The 20,743-nt window shown below is 47.7% G+C and overlaps 1 protein-coding gene across 1 annotated transcript in view; it reads left to right on the forward strand.

Annotated features, from left to right (window-relative positions):
• LOC137361231 (beta-adrenergic receptor kinase 1-like) overlaps window positions 1-20,743 on the forward strand; it is a 174,289-nt gene that overhangs the window by 95,606 nt on the left and 57,940 nt on the right. The window contains exons 13-16 of the mRNA XM_068026137.1: window positions 7,043-7,150; window positions 7,784-7,850; window positions 10,148-10,248; window positions 17,426-17,492. Of these exons, the coding sequence (XP_067882238.1) occupies window positions 7,043-7,150; window positions 7,784-7,850; window positions 10,148-10,248; window positions 17,426-17,492 (343 nt within the window). The remainder of the gene's footprint in view (window positions 1-7,042; window positions 7,151-7,783; window positions 7,851-10,147; window positions 10,249-17,425; window positions 17,493-20,743) is intronic.

The following is a 20,743-nucleotide window of genomic DNA, read 5'->3' on the forward strand; positions in this document are numbered from 1 at the left end:
TCTTGGAGACACCCAAGATCACGTCGTTGGCACCAGCTGGACCTCATTGTCACAAGGCGAGCCTCTTTAAACAGTGTTCAAATCACACGCAGCTTCCACAGTGTGGACTGCGACACCGACCACTCCCTGGTGTGCAGCAAGGTTAGACTCAAACCAAAGAAGCTGCATCACTCCAAGCAGAAGGGCCACCCGCGCATCAACACGAGCAGAATTTCTCATCCACAACTGTTACAAACATTTCTAAATTCACTTGTAACAGCCCTTCAAAACACTCCTACAGGGGATGCAGAGACCAAGTGGACCCACATCAGAGCTGCCATCTATGAGTCAGCTTTGACCACCTACGGCAAACGTGCGAAGAGGAATGCAGACTGGTTTCAATCTCACATTGAAGAGCTGGAACCTGTCATAGCCGCTAAGCACATTGCACTGTTGAACTACAAGAAAGCCCCCAGCGAGTTAACATCCATAGCACTTAAAGCAGCCAGAAGCACTGCACAAAGAACAGCCAGGCGCTGCGCAAATGACTACTGACAACACCTATGCAGTCATATTCAGCTGGCCTCCGACACCGGAAACATCAGAGGAATGTATGATGGCATTAAGAGAGCTCTTGGGCCAAACATCAAGAAGATCGCCCCCCCTCAAATCTAAATCAGGGGACACAATCACTGACCAACACAAGCAAATAGACTGCTGGGTGGAACACTACCTAGAACTGTACTCCAGGGAGAATGTTGTCACTGAGACTGCCCTCAATGCAGCCCAGCCTCTACCAGTCATGGATGAGCTGGACGTACAGCCAACAAAATCGGAACTCAGTGATGCCATTGATTCCCTAGCCAGCGGAAAAGCCCCTGGGAAGGACGGCATTACCCCTGAAATAATTAAGAGTGCCAAGCCTGCTATACTCTCAGCACTCTACAAACTGCTTTGCCTGTGCTGGGACGCGGGAGCAGTACCCCAGGACATGCGCGATGTCAATATCATCACCCTCTATAAAAACAAAGGTGACCGAGGTGACTGCAACAACTACCGTGGAATCTCCCTGCTCAGCATAGTGGGGAAAGTCTTCGCTCGAGTCGTTTTAAACAGGCTCCAGAAGCTGGCCGAGCGCGTCTACCCTGAGGCACAGTGTGGCTTCCGTGCAGAGAGATCCACCATTGACATGCTGTTCTCCCTTCGTCAGATACAGGAGAAATGCCGCGAACAACAGATGCCCCTCTACATTGCTTTCATTGATCTCACCAAAGCCTTTGACCTCGTCAGCAGACATGGTCTCTCCAGCCTACTCGAAAAGATCGGATGTCCACCAAAGCTACTAAGTATCATCACCTCATTCCATGACAATATGAAAGGTACAATTCAGTATAGCGGTGCCTCATCAGACCCCTTTCCTATCCTGAGTGGTGTGAAACAGGGCTGTGTTCTCGCACCTACGCTGTTCGGGATCTTCTTCTCCCTGCTGCTCTCACATGTGTTCAAGTCTTCAGAAGAAGGAATTTTCCTCCACACAAGATCAGGGGGCAGATTGTTCAACCTTGCCCGTCTAAGAGCAAAGACCAAAGTACGGAAAGTCCTCATCAGGGAACTCCTCTTTGCTGACGATGCTGCTTTAACATCTCACATTGAAGAGTGTCTGCAGAGTCTCATCGACAAGATTGCGGCTGCCTGCACCAAATTTGGCCTAACCATCAGCCTCAAGAAAACGAACATCATGGGGAAGGACGTCAGAAATGCTCCATCCATCAATATCGCGATCACACTCTGGAAGTGGTTCCAGAACCATTAACTGTTCCGAAGAAGGGTCACTGACCCGAAACGTTAACTCTGCTTCTCTTTCCACAGATGCTGCCAGACCTGCTGAGTGGTTCCAGCATTTCTTGTTTTTATTTCAGATTTCCAGCATCTGCAGTATTTTGCTTTTATTTAAGTGGTAGAAGTGTCAGTGGGGGAACCATTTCGGGGATAGTGACCATAACTCTGTAAGATTTAAGGTAGTTATGGAAAAGGACAAAGACGGGCCAGAAATAAAGGTACTGAATTGGGGGAAGGCCGATTTCAATATGATAAAACAGGATCTGGCCAAAGTGGACTGGGAGCAGCTACTTGTAGGAAAGTCTACATCAGACCAGTGGGAGTCATTCAAAGAGGAAATTGTGAGAGTTCAGAGCAAACAGGTACCCGTTAAGGTGAAGGGTAGGACCAACAAGTCCAGGGAACCCTGGATGTCAAGGGATATAGAGGATTGGATAAGGGGGAAAAAAAGGAGGCTTGTGGCAGATTCAGAGTGCTGAAAACAGCGGAGGCCCGAGAGGAGTATAGAAAGTGTCGGGAGAAAGTAATTAGGAGAGCAAAGAGGGGCATGAAAAAACACCGGCGGGCAAGATAAAGGAAAATCCCAAGGTGTTTTATAAGTATATTAAGAGTAAGAGGATAACCAGGGAAAGAGTGGGGCCCATTAGGGACCAAAGTGGCAATCTGTGTGTGGAGCCGGAGGACAGAGGTGAGGTTTTAAATGATTACTTTTTATCTGTGTTCACTATGGAGAAGGACGATGTAGGTGTAGAGATCAGGGAGGGGGATTGTGATATACTTGAACATATTATCATTGAAAGGGAGGAAGTATTAGCTGTTTTAGTGGGCTTAAAAGTGGATAAATCCCCAGACCCAGATGAGATGTATCCCAGGCTGTTATGTGAGGCAAGGGAGGAGATAGCAGGGGCTCTGACACAAATTTTCAAATCCTCTCTAGCCACAGGAGAGGTACCAGAGGACTGGAGGACAGCGAATGTGGTACCATTATTCAAGAAGGGTAGCAGGGATAAACCAGGTAATTACAGGCCAGTGAGTGGTTGGGAAACTATTGGAAAAAATTCTGAGGGACAGGATTAATCTCCACTTGGAGAGGCAGGGATTAATCAGGAATAGTCAGCATGGCTTTGTCAGGGGGAGATTGTGTCTAACTAACTTGATTGAATTTTTCGAGGCGGTGACTAGATGTGTAGATGAGGGTAATGATGAGGGTGTTGATGTAGTCTACATGGACTTCAGTAAGGCTTTTGATAAGGTCCTGCATGGGAGATTGGTTAAGAAGGTAAGAGCCCATGGGATCCAGGGCAATTTGGCAAATTGGATCCAAAATTGGCTTAGTGGCAGGAGGCAGAGAGTGATGATCGAGGGTTGTTTTTGTGAGTGGAAGCCTGTGACCAGTGGTGTATCACAGGGATCGGTGCTGGGACCCTTGCTGTTTGTAATGTACATTAATGATTTAGACGTGAATATAGGAGGTATGATCAGTAAGTTCGCAGATGACATGAAAGTTGGTGGTGTTGTAAATAGTGAGGAGGAAAGCCTTAGATTACAGGACGATATAGATGGGCTGGTAAGATGGGCGGAGCAGTAGAAAATTGAATTTCATCCTGAGACGTGTGAGGTGATGTATTTTGGGAGGACTAACAAGGCAAGGGAATATACAATGGATGGTAGGACCCTGGGAAGTACAGAGGGTCAGAGGGACCTTGGTGTACTTGTCCATAGATCACTGAAGGCAGCAGCACAGGTAGATAAGGTGGTTAGGAAGGCATATGGGATACTTGCCTTTATTAGCCGAGGCATAGAATATAAGAGCAGAGAGGTTATGATGGAGCTGTATAAAACGCTAGTTAGGCCACAGCTGGAGTACTGTGTACAGTTCTGGGCACCACACTATAGGAAGGATGTGATTGCACTGGAGAGGGTGCAGAGGAGATTCACCAGGATGTTGCCTGGGCTGGAGCACTTCAGCTATGAAGAGGGACTGAAAAGGCTAGGGTTGTTTTCCTTAGAGCAGAGAAGGCTGAGGGGGGACCTGATTGAGGAATACAAAATTATGAGGGGCATTGATAGGGTAGATAGGAAGAAACTTTTTCCCTTAGCGGAGGGGTCAATAACCAGAGGGCATAGATTTAAGGTAAGGGGTAGGAGGTTTAGAGGGGATTTGAGGAAAAATGTTTTCACTCAGAGAGGGTTGGAATCTGGAACGCACTGCCTGAAGAGGTGGTAGAGGCAGGAACCCTCAACATTTAAGAAGTATTTAGATGAGCACTTGAAATGCCATAGCATACAAGGCTACGGGCCAAGTGCTGGAAAATGGGATTAGAATAGTTAGGTGCTTGATGGTCAGCACGGCCACGATGGGCCTAAGGGCCTATTTCTGTGCTGCCTAACTCTATGACAAAGGTAGCCTGGATGAGGAGTTCATAGAATGTTTTTGGGATAGTTTCTTAGAACAGTACGTTCTGGAGCCAACCAGAGAGCAGGCTATACTAGACCTGATATTGTGCAATCAGATCGCATTAATTAATGACTCAGAGTGACGGCACCCCTAGGTAGCAGCGATCATAATATGATTGAATGTTAATTTTACATTCAGTTTGAGGGAGAGAAGAGTGGGTCCAGACCTAGTATTTTAAACTTAAATGAAGGTAATTATGAGGGCATGAAAGCAGAGCCAGCTAAAGTGAACTGGTAAATTCGGTTAAGGGACCGGTCAATAGAGATGCAGTGGCAGACTTTTAAGGGGATATTTCAGAATACACATAATAGATACATTCCAATGAGAAGGAAAAACTCCAACCACCCGTGGTTAACTAAAAAAATGAAATCTGGTGTCAAACTTTAAAAAAAAAGATATAATTGTGCAAAGATGGGTGGCAGGTCAGACGATCGGACAGAATATAAAAAACAGCAAAGAATGACAAAGATTGATAAGGAGGGAAAAATTAGAGTATGAGAGAAAGCAAGCTAGAAATATAAAGACAGATAGTAAGAGTTTCGATAGATATTTTAAAAAGAAAAGAGTTAACAAAGTGAGTGTTGGTCCTATAGAAAGTGAATCTGGGGAATTAATAATGGATAATAAGGAGATGGCAGATGAATTGAACAGATATTTTGCATCAGTCTTCACTATTGAGGATACAAGTAACATCCCAGTATTAGCTGTAAATCAGGAAATGGAAGGGAGAGAGGAACTCAAGAAAATTACAATCACCGGGGAAGTGTTACTGAACAAATTGTTGGAGCTGCGGGCTGACAAGTCCCCGGGTCCTGATGGACTTCATCCTCGGGTGTTAACAGAAGTGACTCGTGAGATAGTTGGTGCGTTAGTTTTAATTTTCCAAAATTCCCTAGATTTGGGGAAGGTTCCGTTAGATTGGAAAATAGCGAATGTAACTCCTTTACTCAAAGAGGGAGAGAGACAGAAAGCAGGAAATGACAGGCCAGTTAGCTTAACATCTGTCTTAGGGAAAATGTTAGAAGCTATTATTAAAGATGTTTTAGCAGGGCATTTAGAAAAATTCAAGGTAATCGGGCAGAGTCAACATGGTTTTGTGAAAGGGAAATCACGTTTAACCAATTTATTGGAGTTCTTTGAGGGAGTGACATATGCTGTGGATAAAGGGGCACTGGTGGATGTATTGTACTTAGATTTCCAGAAGGCATTTGATAAGATGCCACATCAAGGATTATTGTGGAAAATAAAAGCTCATGGTGTTGGGGGTAACATATTAGCATAGATAGAAGATTGACTAGCTAACAGGAAACAGAGAGTCGGCATAAATGGGTAATTTTCTGGTTGGCAAGATGTAACGAATAGTGTACCACTGGGATCAGTGCTGGGGCCTCAACTATTTACAATTTATATCAATGGCTTGGGTGAAGGGACTGAAGGTATGGTTGCTAAATTTGCTGATGACACAAAGATAGGTAAGAGAGTAAGTTGTGAAGAGGACATAAGGAGGCTACAAAGAGATATAGATAAGTTAAGTGAATGGGCAAAGACCTGGCAAATGGAGTATAATGTGGGAAAGAGTGAAATTATCCACTTTGGCAGGAAGAATAAAAAAGCATCATTTTATCTAAATGGTGAGAGATTGCAGAGCTCTGAGATGCAGAGGGATCTGGGTGTCCTAGTGCATGAATCGCAAAAGGTTAGTATGCAGGTACAGCAAGTAATTGGGAAAGCTAATAGAATGTTATTGTTTACTGCGAGGGGAATTAAATACAAAAGTAGGGAGGTTATGCTTCAGCTATACAGGGCATTGGTGAGACCACATCTGGAGTACTGTGTACAGTACTGGTCTCCTTATTTAAGGAAGGATATAAATGCGTTGGAGGCAGTTCAGAGAAGGTTTACTAGACTAATACCTGGAATGGACGGGTTGTCTTCTGAGGAAAGATTGGAAAGGCTAGGCTTGTATCCACTGGAATTTAGAAGAGTAAGAGGCGACTTGATTGAAACATATAAGATCCTGAGGGGTCTTGACAGGGCGGATGTGGAAAGGATGTTTCCCCTTGTGGGAGAATCTCGAACTAGGGGTCACTGTTTAAAAATAAGGGGTCGCCCATTTAAGACAGAGATGAGGAGAATTTTTTTCTCTCTGAGCATCGTGAGTCTTTGGAACTCTCTTCCTCAAAAGGCGGTGGAAGCAGAGTCTTTGAATATTTTTAAGGCAGAGGTAGATAGATTCTTGATGAGCAAGGAGGTGAAAGGTTATCAGGGGTAGGCGGGAATGTGGAGTAATCAGTTCAGCCATGAACTTATTGAATGGTGGAGCAAGCTCGAAGGGCCGAGTGGCCTACTCCTGTGCTGTTAATGTTTTTACATTTTCCGAATATTCTTCTATCTGAAGAAGAGGAATGTGCGGGGATATGGAGAGACGGGGGCGGGGGTGGGGGGTGGGGGGGAGAGGCAGGAATTGAATTGCTCCTGAGGGAGGACCAGCACAAAGCTGACGGGTCGAATGGGCCTCCTGTTCTGTAACGATTCCATGATTCAATGACTGTCCCTATAAAGGCTGCACAGTGCTAAGGGAATGGCCTGTCCCTTTAAGAGGTTGAATGGGGATAAGTGGGAGGGGCTGTCCCTTTAAAAGTCCGAGTGGGGGATGAAGGGAAGGCTTGTCACTTTAAGAGGCTGCAAGACACGAAGTGGAAGGATCCACTCCAGTAAGATACTGTGTGGCACAGTGCTGACCGTTGACCTTTGTCCTGGCTGCAGTGGGACCCACGGTTACATGGCGCCCGAGGTCCTGGAGAAGGGAACGGCCTACGGTAGCAGTGCTGATTGGTTTTCACTCGGCTGTGTCTTGTACCGTCTCCTGCAAGGGTGAGTCTCCCTTTAATATCCCACCCAGTCTAATCCCACTCTCCCCCCTCACTCCCACACCCTTTAATATCCCACCCAGTCTAATCCCACTCTCCCCCCTCACTCCCCACACCCTTTAATATCCCACCCAGTCTAATCCCACTCTCCCCCCTCACTCCCACACCCTTTAATATCCCACCCAGTCTAATCCCACTCTCCCCCCTCACTCCCCACACCCTTTAATATCCCACCCAGTCTAATCCCACTCTCCCCCCTCACTCCCACACCCTTTAATATCCCACCCAGTCTAATCCCACTCTCCCCCCTCACTCCCCACACCCTTTAATATCCCACCCAGTCTAATCCCACTCTCCCCCCTCACTCCCCACACCCTTTAATATCCCACCCAGTCTAATCCCACTCTCCCCCCTCACTCCCCACACCCTTTAATATCCCACCCAGTCTAATCCCACTCTCCCCCTCACTCCCCACACCCTTTAATATCCCACCCAGTCTAATCCCACTCTCCCCCTCACTCTCCTGACCATTAGAAATTCTACGTTTTTGTGTCCACCCGTGCTGATATATTGTTCTCTCTGTCTCTATTGCTCTCTGTCTCCATTGCTCTCCTCTTACCCCTCCCCATCTTTGTAGACACACCCCTATCCAGCCCAACAAAATGGATGACTACAGAGCCACCAACCGTCACACAGTGACAATGGTAAAGCCACGATAACATCTCAATGTGTGTTCAGGATTCAATCCACACTCCAAGCCCTAACCTCAGCACTAGTATCCACACCTCCACTGTGTGTGTGTCTGTGTGGAGCAGGCCGAGAGACTGTCCCTGCGGAGGGAAGTCAGAATTTAATACTTCTATCCCCATCCCGTCCACCCCCACTGTACACAATCCCAACGGATCAAACCCCTTCCCATTCCCTGCCACTGTACACTATCCCAATGGACACAGTCCCCTTCCTGTTCACTCCCACTGGACACAATCCCAATGGATAAAAACCCTTCCCATTCACTCCCACTGTACACAATCCCAACGGACACAGTCCCCTTCCTGTTCATTCCAACTGTACACAATCCCAATGGATAAAAACCCTTCCCATTCACTCCCACTGTACACAATCACAATGTACACAAACCCCTTTCCATTCACTCCCACTGCACACAATCCTAATGGATCAAACCCCTTCCCATTCACTCCCACTGTTCACAATCCCAATGGACACAGTCCCCTTCCTGTTCATTCCCACTGTACACAATCCCAATGGATAAAAACCCTTCCCATTCACTCCCACTGTACACAATCACAATGTACACAAACCCCTTTCCATTCACTCCCACTGCACACAATCCTAATGGATCAAACCCCTTCCCATTCCCTGCCACTGTACACAATCCCAACGGATCAAACCCATTCCCATTCGCTCACACCGTACACAATCCTAATGGATCAAACCCCTTCCCATTCCCTGCCACTGTACACAATCCCAACGGATCAAACCCATTCCCATTCGCTCACACCGTACACAATCCCAATGGATCAAACCCCTTCCCGTTCGCTCCCACCATACACAATCCCAATGGATCAAACCCCTCCCCGTTCACTCCCACTGTACACAATCCCAACGGATCAAACCCCTTCCCATTCACTCCCACTGTTCACAATCCCAACGGACACAGTCCCCTTCCTGTTCACTCCCACTGTACACAATCCCAATGGATCAAACCCATTCCCATTCGCTCCCACCGTACACAATCCCAACGGATCAAACCCCTTCCCGTTCGCTCCCACCGTACACAATCCCAATGGATCAAACCCATTCCCATTCGCTCCCACCGTACACAATCCCAACGGATCAAACCCCTTCCCGTTCGCTCCCACCGTACACAATCCCAATGGATCAAACCCCTCCCCGTTCACTCCCACTGTACACAATCCCAACGGATCAAACCCCTTCCCATTCACTCCCACTGTCCACAATCCCAACGAATCAAACCCCTTCCTGTTCACTCCCACGGTACACAATCCCAACAGATCAAACCCCTTCCCGTTCACTCCCACGGTACACAATCCCAATGGATCAAACCCCTTCCCGTTCACTCCCACTGTACACAATCCCAATGGATCAAACCCCTCCCCATTCACTCCCACTGTACACAATGCCAATGGATCAAACCCCTTCCCATTCACTCCCACTGTACACAATCCCAACGGATCAAACCCCTTCCCATTCCCTGCCACTGTACACAATCCCAATGGATCAAACCCCTTCCCCTTCACTCCCACTGTGCACAATTCCAATGGATCAAACCCCTTCCCCTTCACTCCCACGGTACACAATCCCAATGGACCAAACCCCTTCCCTTTCACTCCCACTGTACACAATCCCAACGGATCAAACCCCTTCCCCTTCACTCCCACAGTACACAATCCCAATGGATCAAACCCCTTCCCCTTCACTCCCACTGTACACAATCCCAATGGATCAAACCCCTTCCCGTTCACTCCCACTGTACACAATCCCAACGGATCAAACCCCTTCCCATTCCCTGCCACTGTACACAATCCCAATGGATCAAACCGCTTCCCCTTCACTCCCACTGTGCACAATTCCAATGGATCAAACCCTTTCCCCTTCACTCCCACGGTACACAATCCCAATGGATCAAACCCCTTCCCCTTCACTCCCACTGTACACAATCCCAACGGATCAAACCCCTTCCCCTTCACTCCCACGGTACACAATCCCAATGGATCAAACCCCTTCCCCTTCACTCCCACTGTACACAATCCCAACGGATCAAACCCCTTCCCGTTCACTCCCACTGTACAATGCTGGAAATTCAATGTGTTCTCAATCACCCTTTCATTTTCCCCCTTTTACCTCCGGCTCCTCTCATTCATTCTCTTTCTTTCTTTACCTGTGTCTCTCTCTATCTCCATGTGTCTCTGTCCCACATGCTCTCTGTTTCTCTCTCGCTCTCTGTTTCTGTGTCTCCCAGCCCCTCGAACTGCCAGAGACCTTCACACCCGAGCTGACATCGCTGTTGAGAGGCTTGCTGGAGCATGATGTGAGACACAGGCTGGGATGCTGCTCTGTCGGGTACGTATCTGTCAGGCGGGCAAATTCAGCACCGGCAGGGAAATCGCACTGTGCCTTTGGCTCAGTGTGAGGGTCAGAGATGTGAGAGAAATCTCCGAGCCTGTTTGTGAAGACACTGAGACTAGGATGCTTGGGTGGAGATTGTTTATTGCTTGTCACAGAGCTTACTTCTGCTCTCCTAACACCCACAGCCAGTGCTGGCTGGCTGGTTCTATAAACACACTTGAATACAATGAACGAGACCAGGTGTTTATCATCCATTAACAGAACTTCAGACCCTAACAGATTCCCCTTTTTTTCTTTGAATTAAATACATATATATTTCTAAGAAAAAGAAATAAAAAACAAAATAATGACACATTTTCCTTTATTTATCATTAACTTTCATTTACTTATCATTAAAAAAATTTGTTTAAAGGAAAAGTGATCGTATCGTTAAAATAAAAGTCCACATTTTCCTAGTTTTTTCGAACAAGGACCTCGCTCAGTAAAACAATCCGACAACCGATGACTTTGCGTCAACCCACTTTATTTTGGAAATGTCTTTTCGTTCCAACATTTCTTTTATACTTGCGAGATCAATCCTTGACGTCTTTTCTGCGACACTTTTTGTCGACTAGACATTGTCCCAGAGAGAATGGATATCTATGTAGCATTCTATAGGATAACTCCAATGTTCCCTTATAGAGTTCCTCTAAAATACTCGATAAATACATCGCCATATCAATCACTTCTATCAGCTCAAGTGTCTCAGCAGCTGAGGTGTTTTGAACTATCCTCCTTATTTTCTTCGATTCCCAGGCTAACGGACAACATTTTCTTCCCACCAAAAGTATAATGAAGCCAACTGCACTTCGAATAACGATCGGGAAGATTGGCGTGTGAGGCTTCACTAAAAAAAATAACCAATTTCATCTCTTCTGAGTCGCCCACTGCTGGAACCTTAAGTGTACATTTGTCTAAACTCAAACTCTTCACGGTCTTATTTGCTTTCAGCGCTTCCCTCAACAGTAGCGTGTTTCAGCACGGTGCTCAATTCTAACACATCGTAGCAAGCATCCGGACGGGTTTGTGGACACAACCAGTTCAACTGCCCCATTAAGATCCTTACCTGGTCTACTTCTTCCATTATTTCAGAGTCGTCCTTTTGTGAGGATCTGGCCTGATTTATCGGGATCCTGTTAACGTTCACTAGGGTTACTCCCAACTTAGTCTGCCTAATGTTCCACCCTATATATTTAAAAGCCCCGGAAGCCCGAGTTACACTTTTAAATTCCTGTAGCACTTTATCCACCACGAATTTCTCAAATGCCTCAGACCCTCCCCACAGAAAATCGGCTACATGCATCAAGAAGATGCCGGCTAGTTTTCCCTCATTGTACCAATAAAGCATTATCACATTCACCTTGAGTTGAATACAACCAGCTTTTAGTAGGATGGACCTAACTGAAAAAATACCACACCCTGGATGCATCATTTATCCCATAAACACACTTGCTGAGCTTCCGTAATTTCCCATCTATATCCCCAGCTTCTTTTGGTGGCTTTAAAAATACTTCCCTTTGAGATTTCTGCTCTTGCAAAAGTGCTGAGTGGACTTACATTCCCACGAGTGTGTCGCTAAAAGGGCTAAGTAAATCCTCAAACTTGCTTTTCCTGCTGCTGGGGATTCCACTCTAACATTTTAATCGCCCAGTCGTTCCTCAACTCCCCGAGCTGCAATTCTGGCCTTCGCTTTAGGCGTACCATCGGCAAGTAGGTTCGCTGTACGGATCCATCTGTGGGACAATGCTGGTTGTCCTCTATCTGGCTCCTCCGTGTATACGCCAAACTATCTCCAACTGTCCAGCTCTTTTTGCTTGGCATCCTTTATCAATTTACCAACTTGTTCGTAGCCACTGGAACTTCTCTATCGTAAGGTCTCCTACGTCTTGTGGCTCTCCTCGCCTGCTCTCTGGTCCTTGCTCTTGTGAAACCACGTCCCGGACTAGAGTTCCTGTCCCTTTCTGGACTGCTACTACTCGACCTGTCCCTCCGACAACCAGACGTCCTTTCACAAGTTCGTGACCTTTATCCTTGGACTGTGACCATCTTCAGGCCCACTGTCTGAACTTGCACTACTTTTTCTGGCCTTCCACATTTTCACTTCCTTCTGCCCATCTATAGGTCTGATATCCCGTCCCTCGTCTTGCACATTCAACCAATGTTTGTATTTCCCTGTGGCCTTTCCTGCTCTTCCGGGAATAGTGGCTTCCCTCCATTCACTAGTCCCCTTCTGGCACATACATCAGTCTAGTCCCAACTTTCGGTAGTTGATCTTTGGGATAAATGGCCTTATCTGGATCTTCACTATCACTTGGTCCACTCTCAGTTCACCCATTATCTGCTACAATCTGCTGTTCGCAAAGATCTAACACGTGTGCATACGAAGTACATGGGTGCATCATCAGTGTCCATCATTTATTCAGATTCTGTCAGTTTATAATCAGTGCCAATAAGCCGTGAGGAATGTACTCTAATGGTTTGGTTGACATGTTGTAAAATCCCCGTTTTGCCATCAGTGTCTATAACCTTTCCTGGGCCTCTCCATTCTTTCTGCCTTGTCTAATACACCCTATCCCCCAGTATCAACATTCTTTCCTGATGGCCTGATCCGATTCCTCAAAGCTCTCCGGGCTTTCTCGGAGCCCCCCTCCCCCCCCCCCCCCCACCCCCCCCCACCTTAATAAACGCTCTTCTCCCTGCGTGCATGGCATTCAAATCTACCGCCAAAATTGAACTAACTGTAGTCCCCTCTAAAGCCGGGGGATGACCCCACATTGCCGAGGGTATTTTCGGATTCCTGCCATAAACTGATTGATGGGGGCTGTCGAGCCCCCAACCATTTGAAGTGTGTTTCTCTCGTGTACTGCCCATGCCAGAGCAGCAGTCAACTTACTGGTCGGCAACCATTTTGTAGAGCATGTTGTCAGTCACAGCATGACGTCTCTCTCAAATCCCATCACTAAAAGGATTTTCTGCTGCCGTGTGCATTGCTACAATATTCATATTCTCACACATACTCCTGAACTCATCGTTGGTATGTTCTCCACCGTTGTCAGTTAGAAACCTAACTGGTGCTCCCAGTCCCGTTCCTGTCCACCTTTCCATTATCTTGTCTACCATTACATTTACGTCTTTACTATAAATTACCGTTGACAGACTGAATCCGGTCGCCATTGTCTATAAAGTGTAGAAGAAAAATATTTCTGCCTTTATCCCATACTGTCAAGTCCATCGCTACGGTTTCATTAAAGTCCCTTGCTAATGGGAGACTCGCTGTGGGTCACCATGGTGTCCTCCTGTCTTTTTTTTTAACCGATATCACATTTTCCCACGGATATCTTTGATAAGTTTGGTGTCGCCATCATCTATGACCCCTGCATCTTTTAACAGAATCGTTCAACCTATGAGGAGACGGATGTGCCAACTCTCGATGTAGTTTTGAAATAATTTGCTTTTCTCCTTTAAATCCCTACCCCCGGGATGCCATTAATACTTCTTTAACATCCTGCTTGGAGATGTTGGGTCTCGCTAAAGGAATACAATAATGTCCCGACTGTGTAAACTGCAAAGCTACGGATTTGCCTTACCATGTTCCGTACCAGTTTCATCCGAGCCTTTTTCATGGACGGTTTACTTAACAGCAAAGGGTACTACATCCGTACTAATAAAATGGTTTACCCCCGCTATTTTACACAGAATTACCCCTCTTGTTAGTGATTTCAATGTGTTGTCATCCCTAAACCTGAAACAGGTAGAAATGTCGTATTCTTTGGTTTTCCTTACTTAAAGAATCCATGCAACACCTTAACCAGTTCACTCCACAGACGGTGGATGTACACACACTGTCTAGTACTGCACAGTTGAACGAGTCTGTGACGAGGACACACATTACCGGATTGAAGCTTCTCGTCACCAGTACAATTCCTTCTGATTGATCAGGAGCATCATCCTCAACTTCTAGAACCTTCCACGTCATGTGCCATCTCAAAAACCCTCTTATTCCTTTTTCCACAATTCAACGCATAGTGATACTTTGAGTCACATCGGAAACACCTGTCGACCACCCCTTGGTTATTCCTGGGGTTCATCCTTCTGCCATAATTCCCCAATGCCTGCCATCTGTTATAGCTGCCAAAAGGGTCTCGATCCTCATTCGTTTTGCGTGTGTTTCTCCTTTCCTACTGACGCTTGGGCCCCGTACCTGAACGGCCTCGGAATGCAGCTAGCGTTGTATCCTCCACCTTCGGTGTCACCGCTGAAGAGCCCATCTACACCATGAAGGCGGCCGGAAAGGAACGTTTTCCCGAAACTCTTTTTCAGGGCGTCAGAGGTCTGATCAAACAGCGTCTCTATTCCATTGAGTCGAGCTCCGGTTAATACCAAGAGCCTATCCCTGTTCAATATCCTAGCACAATCCAACAATTTGGAGGCAAGTACGGATCTAGGAATTTCCAAGCAGAGTCACTGCAGCCTTGAATATAGTTGGTTAAACTCCATGATATATTCTTCTATGGAAGAACCATCCATTTTTCTAAATTTATCAAAGTCCGACCAGGCCTCACAGACGGTAAGTCATCTTTCATATAAATTTTAGCCATATATTTCAGGAGTTTGTCCAAACCTTCCTCATTGTCCAAATGATGAGCTTCCAGCTCCGAGAACACTTTGCCCCTGATCTTGCTTCTGGCAGGAAGTGAAAGTTCAAGGGTCATTCCTTCCTTGATTGTAGATAAAGACGTAACCTGTGTCCATATATCAACCTCATTCTTCCATTGATCGTAAGGTTCAGCTTCACAAAACAGTGATAGAAAATCATATCCCGACACCTGACACTTGGTTTCAGTCTTCTTTCTTCAAAAGAAACCTTCAAATATAGCCTTCTCAAAAAAAACTCCAAATCTAATCTCCCGTCTGAAAACACATCTTAGTCTCCAATCTTCACTTTCAGGCACCACTCTCTGCGACCAATGTTAGAGAAATCTCGAAGCCAGTTTGTGAAGAAGACACTGAGACTAGGATGCTTGGGTGGAGATTGTTTATGGCTTGTCACAGAGCTCACGACTGCTCTCTAGACAACACCCACAGCCAGTGCTGGCTGGGTTATCCTTATGCATACACACGAGAATTCACTTAACAAATTAACACCAAAAACCTGGTCACCCTGTTATCTTGAAATACAAGGAATTTATCATCCATTAACAGAAATTCAGACCCCAAAATGAGAGACACCAGTCAGTGTACAGATATCACCCTGAGAGAGAGGGGACTGAGAGACACCAGTCAGTGTACAGATATCACCCTGAGAGAGAGAGGGGACTGAGAGACACCAGTCACTGTACAGATATCTCCCTGAGAGAGAGGGGGACTGAGAGACACCAGTCAGTGTACAGATATCACCCTGAGAGAGAGAGGGGACTGAGAGACACCAGTCACTGTACAGATATCACCCTGAGAGAGAGGGGACTGAGAGACACCAGTCAGTGTACAGATATCACCCTGAGAGAGAGGGGACTGAGAGACACCAGTCAGTGTACAGATATCACCCTGAGAGAGAGGGGACTGAGAGACACCAGTCAGTGTACAGATATCACCCTGAGAGAGAGGGGACTGAGAGACACCAGTCAGTGTACAGATATCACCCTGAGAGAGAGGGGACTGAGAGACACCAGTCAGTGTACAGATATCTCCGAGAGAGAGGGGACGGAGAAACACCAGTCAGTGTACAGATATCACCCTGAGAGAGAGGGGACTGAGAGACACCAGTCAGTGTACAGATATCACCCTGAGAGAGAGGGGACTGAGAGACACCAGTCAGTGTACAGATATCACCCTGAGAGAGAGGGGACTGAGAGACACCAGTCAGTGTACTGATATCACCCTGAGAGAGAAGGGACAGAGAGACACCAGTCAGTGTACAGATATCACCCTGAGAGAGAGGGGACTGAGAGACACCAGTCAGTGTACAGATATCACCCTGAGAGAGAGGGGACTGAGAGACACCAGTCAGTGTACAGATATCACCCTGAGAGAGAGGGGACTGAGAGACACCAGTCAGTGTACAGATATCTCCCTGAGAGATGGGACTGAGAGACACCAGTCAGTGTACAGATATCACCCTGAGAGAGAGGGACTGAGAGACACCAGTCAGTGTACAGATATCACCCTGAGAGAGAGGGGACTGAGAGACACCAGTCAGTGTACAGATATCACCCTGAGAGAGAGGGGACTGAGAGACACCAGTCAGTGTCCAGATATCTCCGAGAGAGAGGGGACAGAGAAACACCAGTCAGTGTACAGATATCACCCTGAGAGAGAGGGGACTGAGAGACACCAGTCAGTGTACAGATATCACCCTGAGAGAGAGGGGACTGAGAGACACCAGTCAGTGTACAGATATCACCCTGAGAGAGAGGGGACTGAGAGACACCAGTTAGTGTACTGATATCACCCTGAGAGAGAGGGGACAGAGAGACACCAGTCAGTGTACAGATATCACCCTGAGAGAGAGGGGACTGAGAGACACCAGTCAGTGTACAGATATCACCCTGAGAGAGGGGGGACAGAGAGACACCAGTCAGTGTACAGATATCACCCTGAGAGAGAGGGGACTGAGAGACACCAGTCAGTGTACAGATATCACCCTGAGAGAGGGGGGACTGAGAGACACCAGTCAGTGTACAGATATCACCCTGAGAGAGAGGGGACTGAGAGACACCAGTCAGTGTACAGATATCACCCTGAGAGAGAGGGGACTGAGAGACACCAGTCAGTGTACAGATATCACCCTGAGAGAGAGGGACTGAGAGACACCAGTCAGTGTACAGATATCACCCTGAGAGAGAGGGGACTGAGAGACACCAGTCAGTGTACAGATATCACCCTGTGAGAGAGGGGACTGAGAGACACCAGTCAGTGTACAGATATCACCCTGAGAGAGAGGGGACTGAGAGACACCAGTCAGTGTACAGATATCACCCTGAGAGAGAGGGACTGAGAGACACCAGTCAGTGTACAGATATCACCTTGAGAGAGAGGGCGAAAGTGCTGGCAGATAGACAGCAGTGCGGTGGCAGTTAGTATTCCATTGTAAGTTTGTCAAGCTTTCTCATGTTCCTCTCTGATTTTTCTACAGGGCAGCAGGAGTGAAACTTCATCCATTCTTCCATCTTGTTGAATGGCGCATGGTGTACATTCAGGAGGTAATGTTGAGGGATATCTCCCACACTGTCTGTACGTCAGACAGAGCACCCTACTCTATTCCAGTCTCCATAATCCCTCAGTTAGACCACACTCGGAGCACTGTGCACAGTTCCAGTCTCCATATCCCTCAGTTAGACCACACTCGGAGCACTGTGCACAGTTCCAGTCTCCATATCCCTCGGTTAGACCACACTCGGAGCACTGTGCACAGTTCCAGTCTCCATATCCCTCAGTTAGACCACAGTCGGAGCACTGTGCACAGTTCCAGTCCCCATATCCCTCAGTTAGACCACACTTGGAGCACTGTGTACAGTTCCAGTCTCCATATCCCTCAGTTAGACCACACTCGGAGCACTGTGCACAGTTCCAGTCTCCATATCCCTCAGTTAGACCACACTCGGAGCACTGTGCACAGTTCCAGTCTCCATATCCCTCAGTTAGACCACACTCGGAGCACTGTGCACAGTTCCAGTCTCCATATCCCTCAGTTAGACCACACTCGGAGCACTGTGCACAGTTCCAGTCTCCATATCCCTCGGTTAGACCACACTCGGAGCACTGTGCACAGTTCCAGTCTCCATATCCCTCGGTTAGACCACACTTGGAGCACTGTGCACAGTTCCAGTCTCCATATCCCTCGGTTAGACCACACTCGGAGCACTGTGCACAGTTCCAGTCTCCATATCCCTCAGTTAGACCACACTTGAAGCACTGTGCACAGTTCCAGTCTCCATATCCCTCAGTTAGACCACACTCGGAGCACTGTGCACAGTTCCAGTCTCCACATCCCTCGGTTAGACCACACTCGGAGGACTGTGCACAGTTCCAGTCTCCATATCCCTCAGTTAGACCACACTCGGAGCACTGTGCACAGTTCCGGTCTCCATATCCCTAAGATAGACCACACTTGAAGCACTGTGCACAGTTCCAGTCTCCATATCCCTCAGTTAGACCATACTTGAAGCACTGTGCACAGTTCCAGTCTCCATATCCCTCGGTTAGACCACACTCGGAGCACTGTGCACAGTTCCAGTCTCCATATCCCTCAGTTAGACCACACTCGGAGCACTGTGCACAGTTCCAGTCTCCATATCCCTCGGTTAGACCACACTTAGAGCACTGTGCACAGTTCCAGTCTCCACATCCCTCGGTTAGACCACACTCGGAGCAATGTGCACAGTTCCAGTCTCCATATCCCTCAGTTAGACCACACTTGGAGCACTGTGCACAGTTCCAGTCTCCAAAACCCTCGATTAGACCACACTCGGAGCACTGTGTACAGTTCCAGTCTCCACATCCCTCAGTTAGACCACACTCGGAGCACTGTGCACAGTTCCAGTCTCCATATCCCTCGATTAGACCACACTCTGAGCACTGTGTACAGTTCCAGTCTCCACATCCCTCAGTTAGACCACACTCGGAGCACTGTGCACAGTTCCAGTCTCCATATCCCTCGATTAGACCACACTCTGAGCACTGTGTACAGTTCCAGTCTCCACATCCCTCGGTTAGACCACACTCAGAGCACTGTGCACATTTCCAGTCTCCATATCCCTCGGTTAGACCACACTCGGAGCACTGTGTACAGTTCCAGTCTCCACATCCCTCAGTTAGACCACACTCGGAGCACTGTGCACAGTTCCAGTCTCCATATCCCTCGATTAGACCACACTCTGAGCACTGTGTACAGTTCCAGTCTCCATATCCCTCGGTTAGACCACACTCGGAGCACTGTGCACAGTTCCAGTCTCCACATCCCTCAGTTAGACCACACTCGGAGCACTGTGGCACAGTTCCAGTCTCCATATCCCTCGGTTAGACCACACTCGGAGCACTGTGTACAGTTCCAGTCTCCACATCCCTCAGTTAGACCACACTCAGAGCACTGTGCACAGTTCCAGTCTCCATATCCCTCGGTTAGACCACACTCAGAGCAATGTGCACAGTTCCAGTCTCCATATCCCTCGGTTAGACCACACTTGGAGCACTGTGCACAGTTCCAGTCTCCAAAACCCTCGATTAGACCACACTCGGAGCACTGTGTACAGTTCCAGTCTCCACATCCCTCAGTTAGACCACACTCGGAGCACTGTGCACAGTTCCAGTCTCCATATCCCTCGATTAGACCACACTCTGAGCACTGTGTACAGTTCCAGTCTCCACATCCCTCAGTTAGACCACACTCGGAGCAATGTGCACAGTTCCAGTCTCCATATCCCTCGATTAGACCACACTCGGAGCACTGTGTACAGTTCCAGTCTCCATATCCCTCGGTTAGACCACACTCGGAGCACTGTGTACAGTTCCAGTCTCCATATCCCTCGGTTAGACCACACTCGGAGCACTGTGCACAGTTCCAGTCTCCACATCTCTCGGTTAGACCACACTCGGAGCAATGTGCACAGTTCCGGGCTCCATATCCCTCGGTTAGACAACATTCGGATCACTGTGCACAGTTCCAGTCTCCATATCCCTCAGTTAGACCACACTCGGAGCACTGTGTACAGTTCCAGTCTCCATATCCCTCGGTTAGACCACACTCGGAGCACTGTGCACAGTTCCAGTCTCCACATCTCTCGGTTAGACCACACTCGGAGCAATGTGCACAGTTCCGGGCTCCATATCCCTCGGTTAGACAACATTCGGATCACTGTGCACAGTTCCAGTCTCCATATCCCTCGATTAGACCACACTCGGAGCACTGTGTACAGTTCCAGTCTCCATATCCCTCGGTTAGACCACACTCGGAGCACTGTGTACAGTTCCAGTCTCCATATCCCTCGGTTAGACCACACTCGGAGCACTGTGTACAGTTCCAGTCTCCATATCCCTCGGTTAGACCACACTCGGAGCACTGTGCACAGTTCCAGTCTCCACATCTCTCGGTTAGACCACACTCGGAGCAATGTGCACAGTTCCGGGCTCCATATCCCTCGGTTAGACAACATTCGGATCACTGTGCACAGTTCCAGTCTCCATATCCCTCAGTTAGACCACACTCGGAACACTGTGTACAGTTCCAGTCTCCACTTCCCTCGGTTAGACCACACTCGGAGCACTGTGTACAGTTCCAGTCTCCATATCCCGCGGTTAGACCACACTGGGAGCACTGCGCACAGATACAGTCTCCATATCCCTCAGTTAGACCACACTCGGAGCACTGTGCACAGTTCCAGTCTCCATATCCCTCAGTTAGACCACACTCGGAGCACTGTGTACAGTTCTGGTCTCCATGTCCCTTGGTTAGACC

The sequence above is a fragment of the Heterodontus francisci genome, unplaced genomic scaffold (genome assembly GCF_036365525.1).
Source record: "Heterodontus francisci isolate sHetFra1 unplaced genomic scaffold, sHetFra1.hap1 HAP1_SCAFFOLD_1056, whole genome shotgun sequence".
In the NCBI taxonomy this organism is placed as follows: Eukaryota; Metazoa; Chordata; class Chondrichthyes; order Heterodontiformes; family Heterodontidae; genus Heterodontus; species Heterodontus francisci.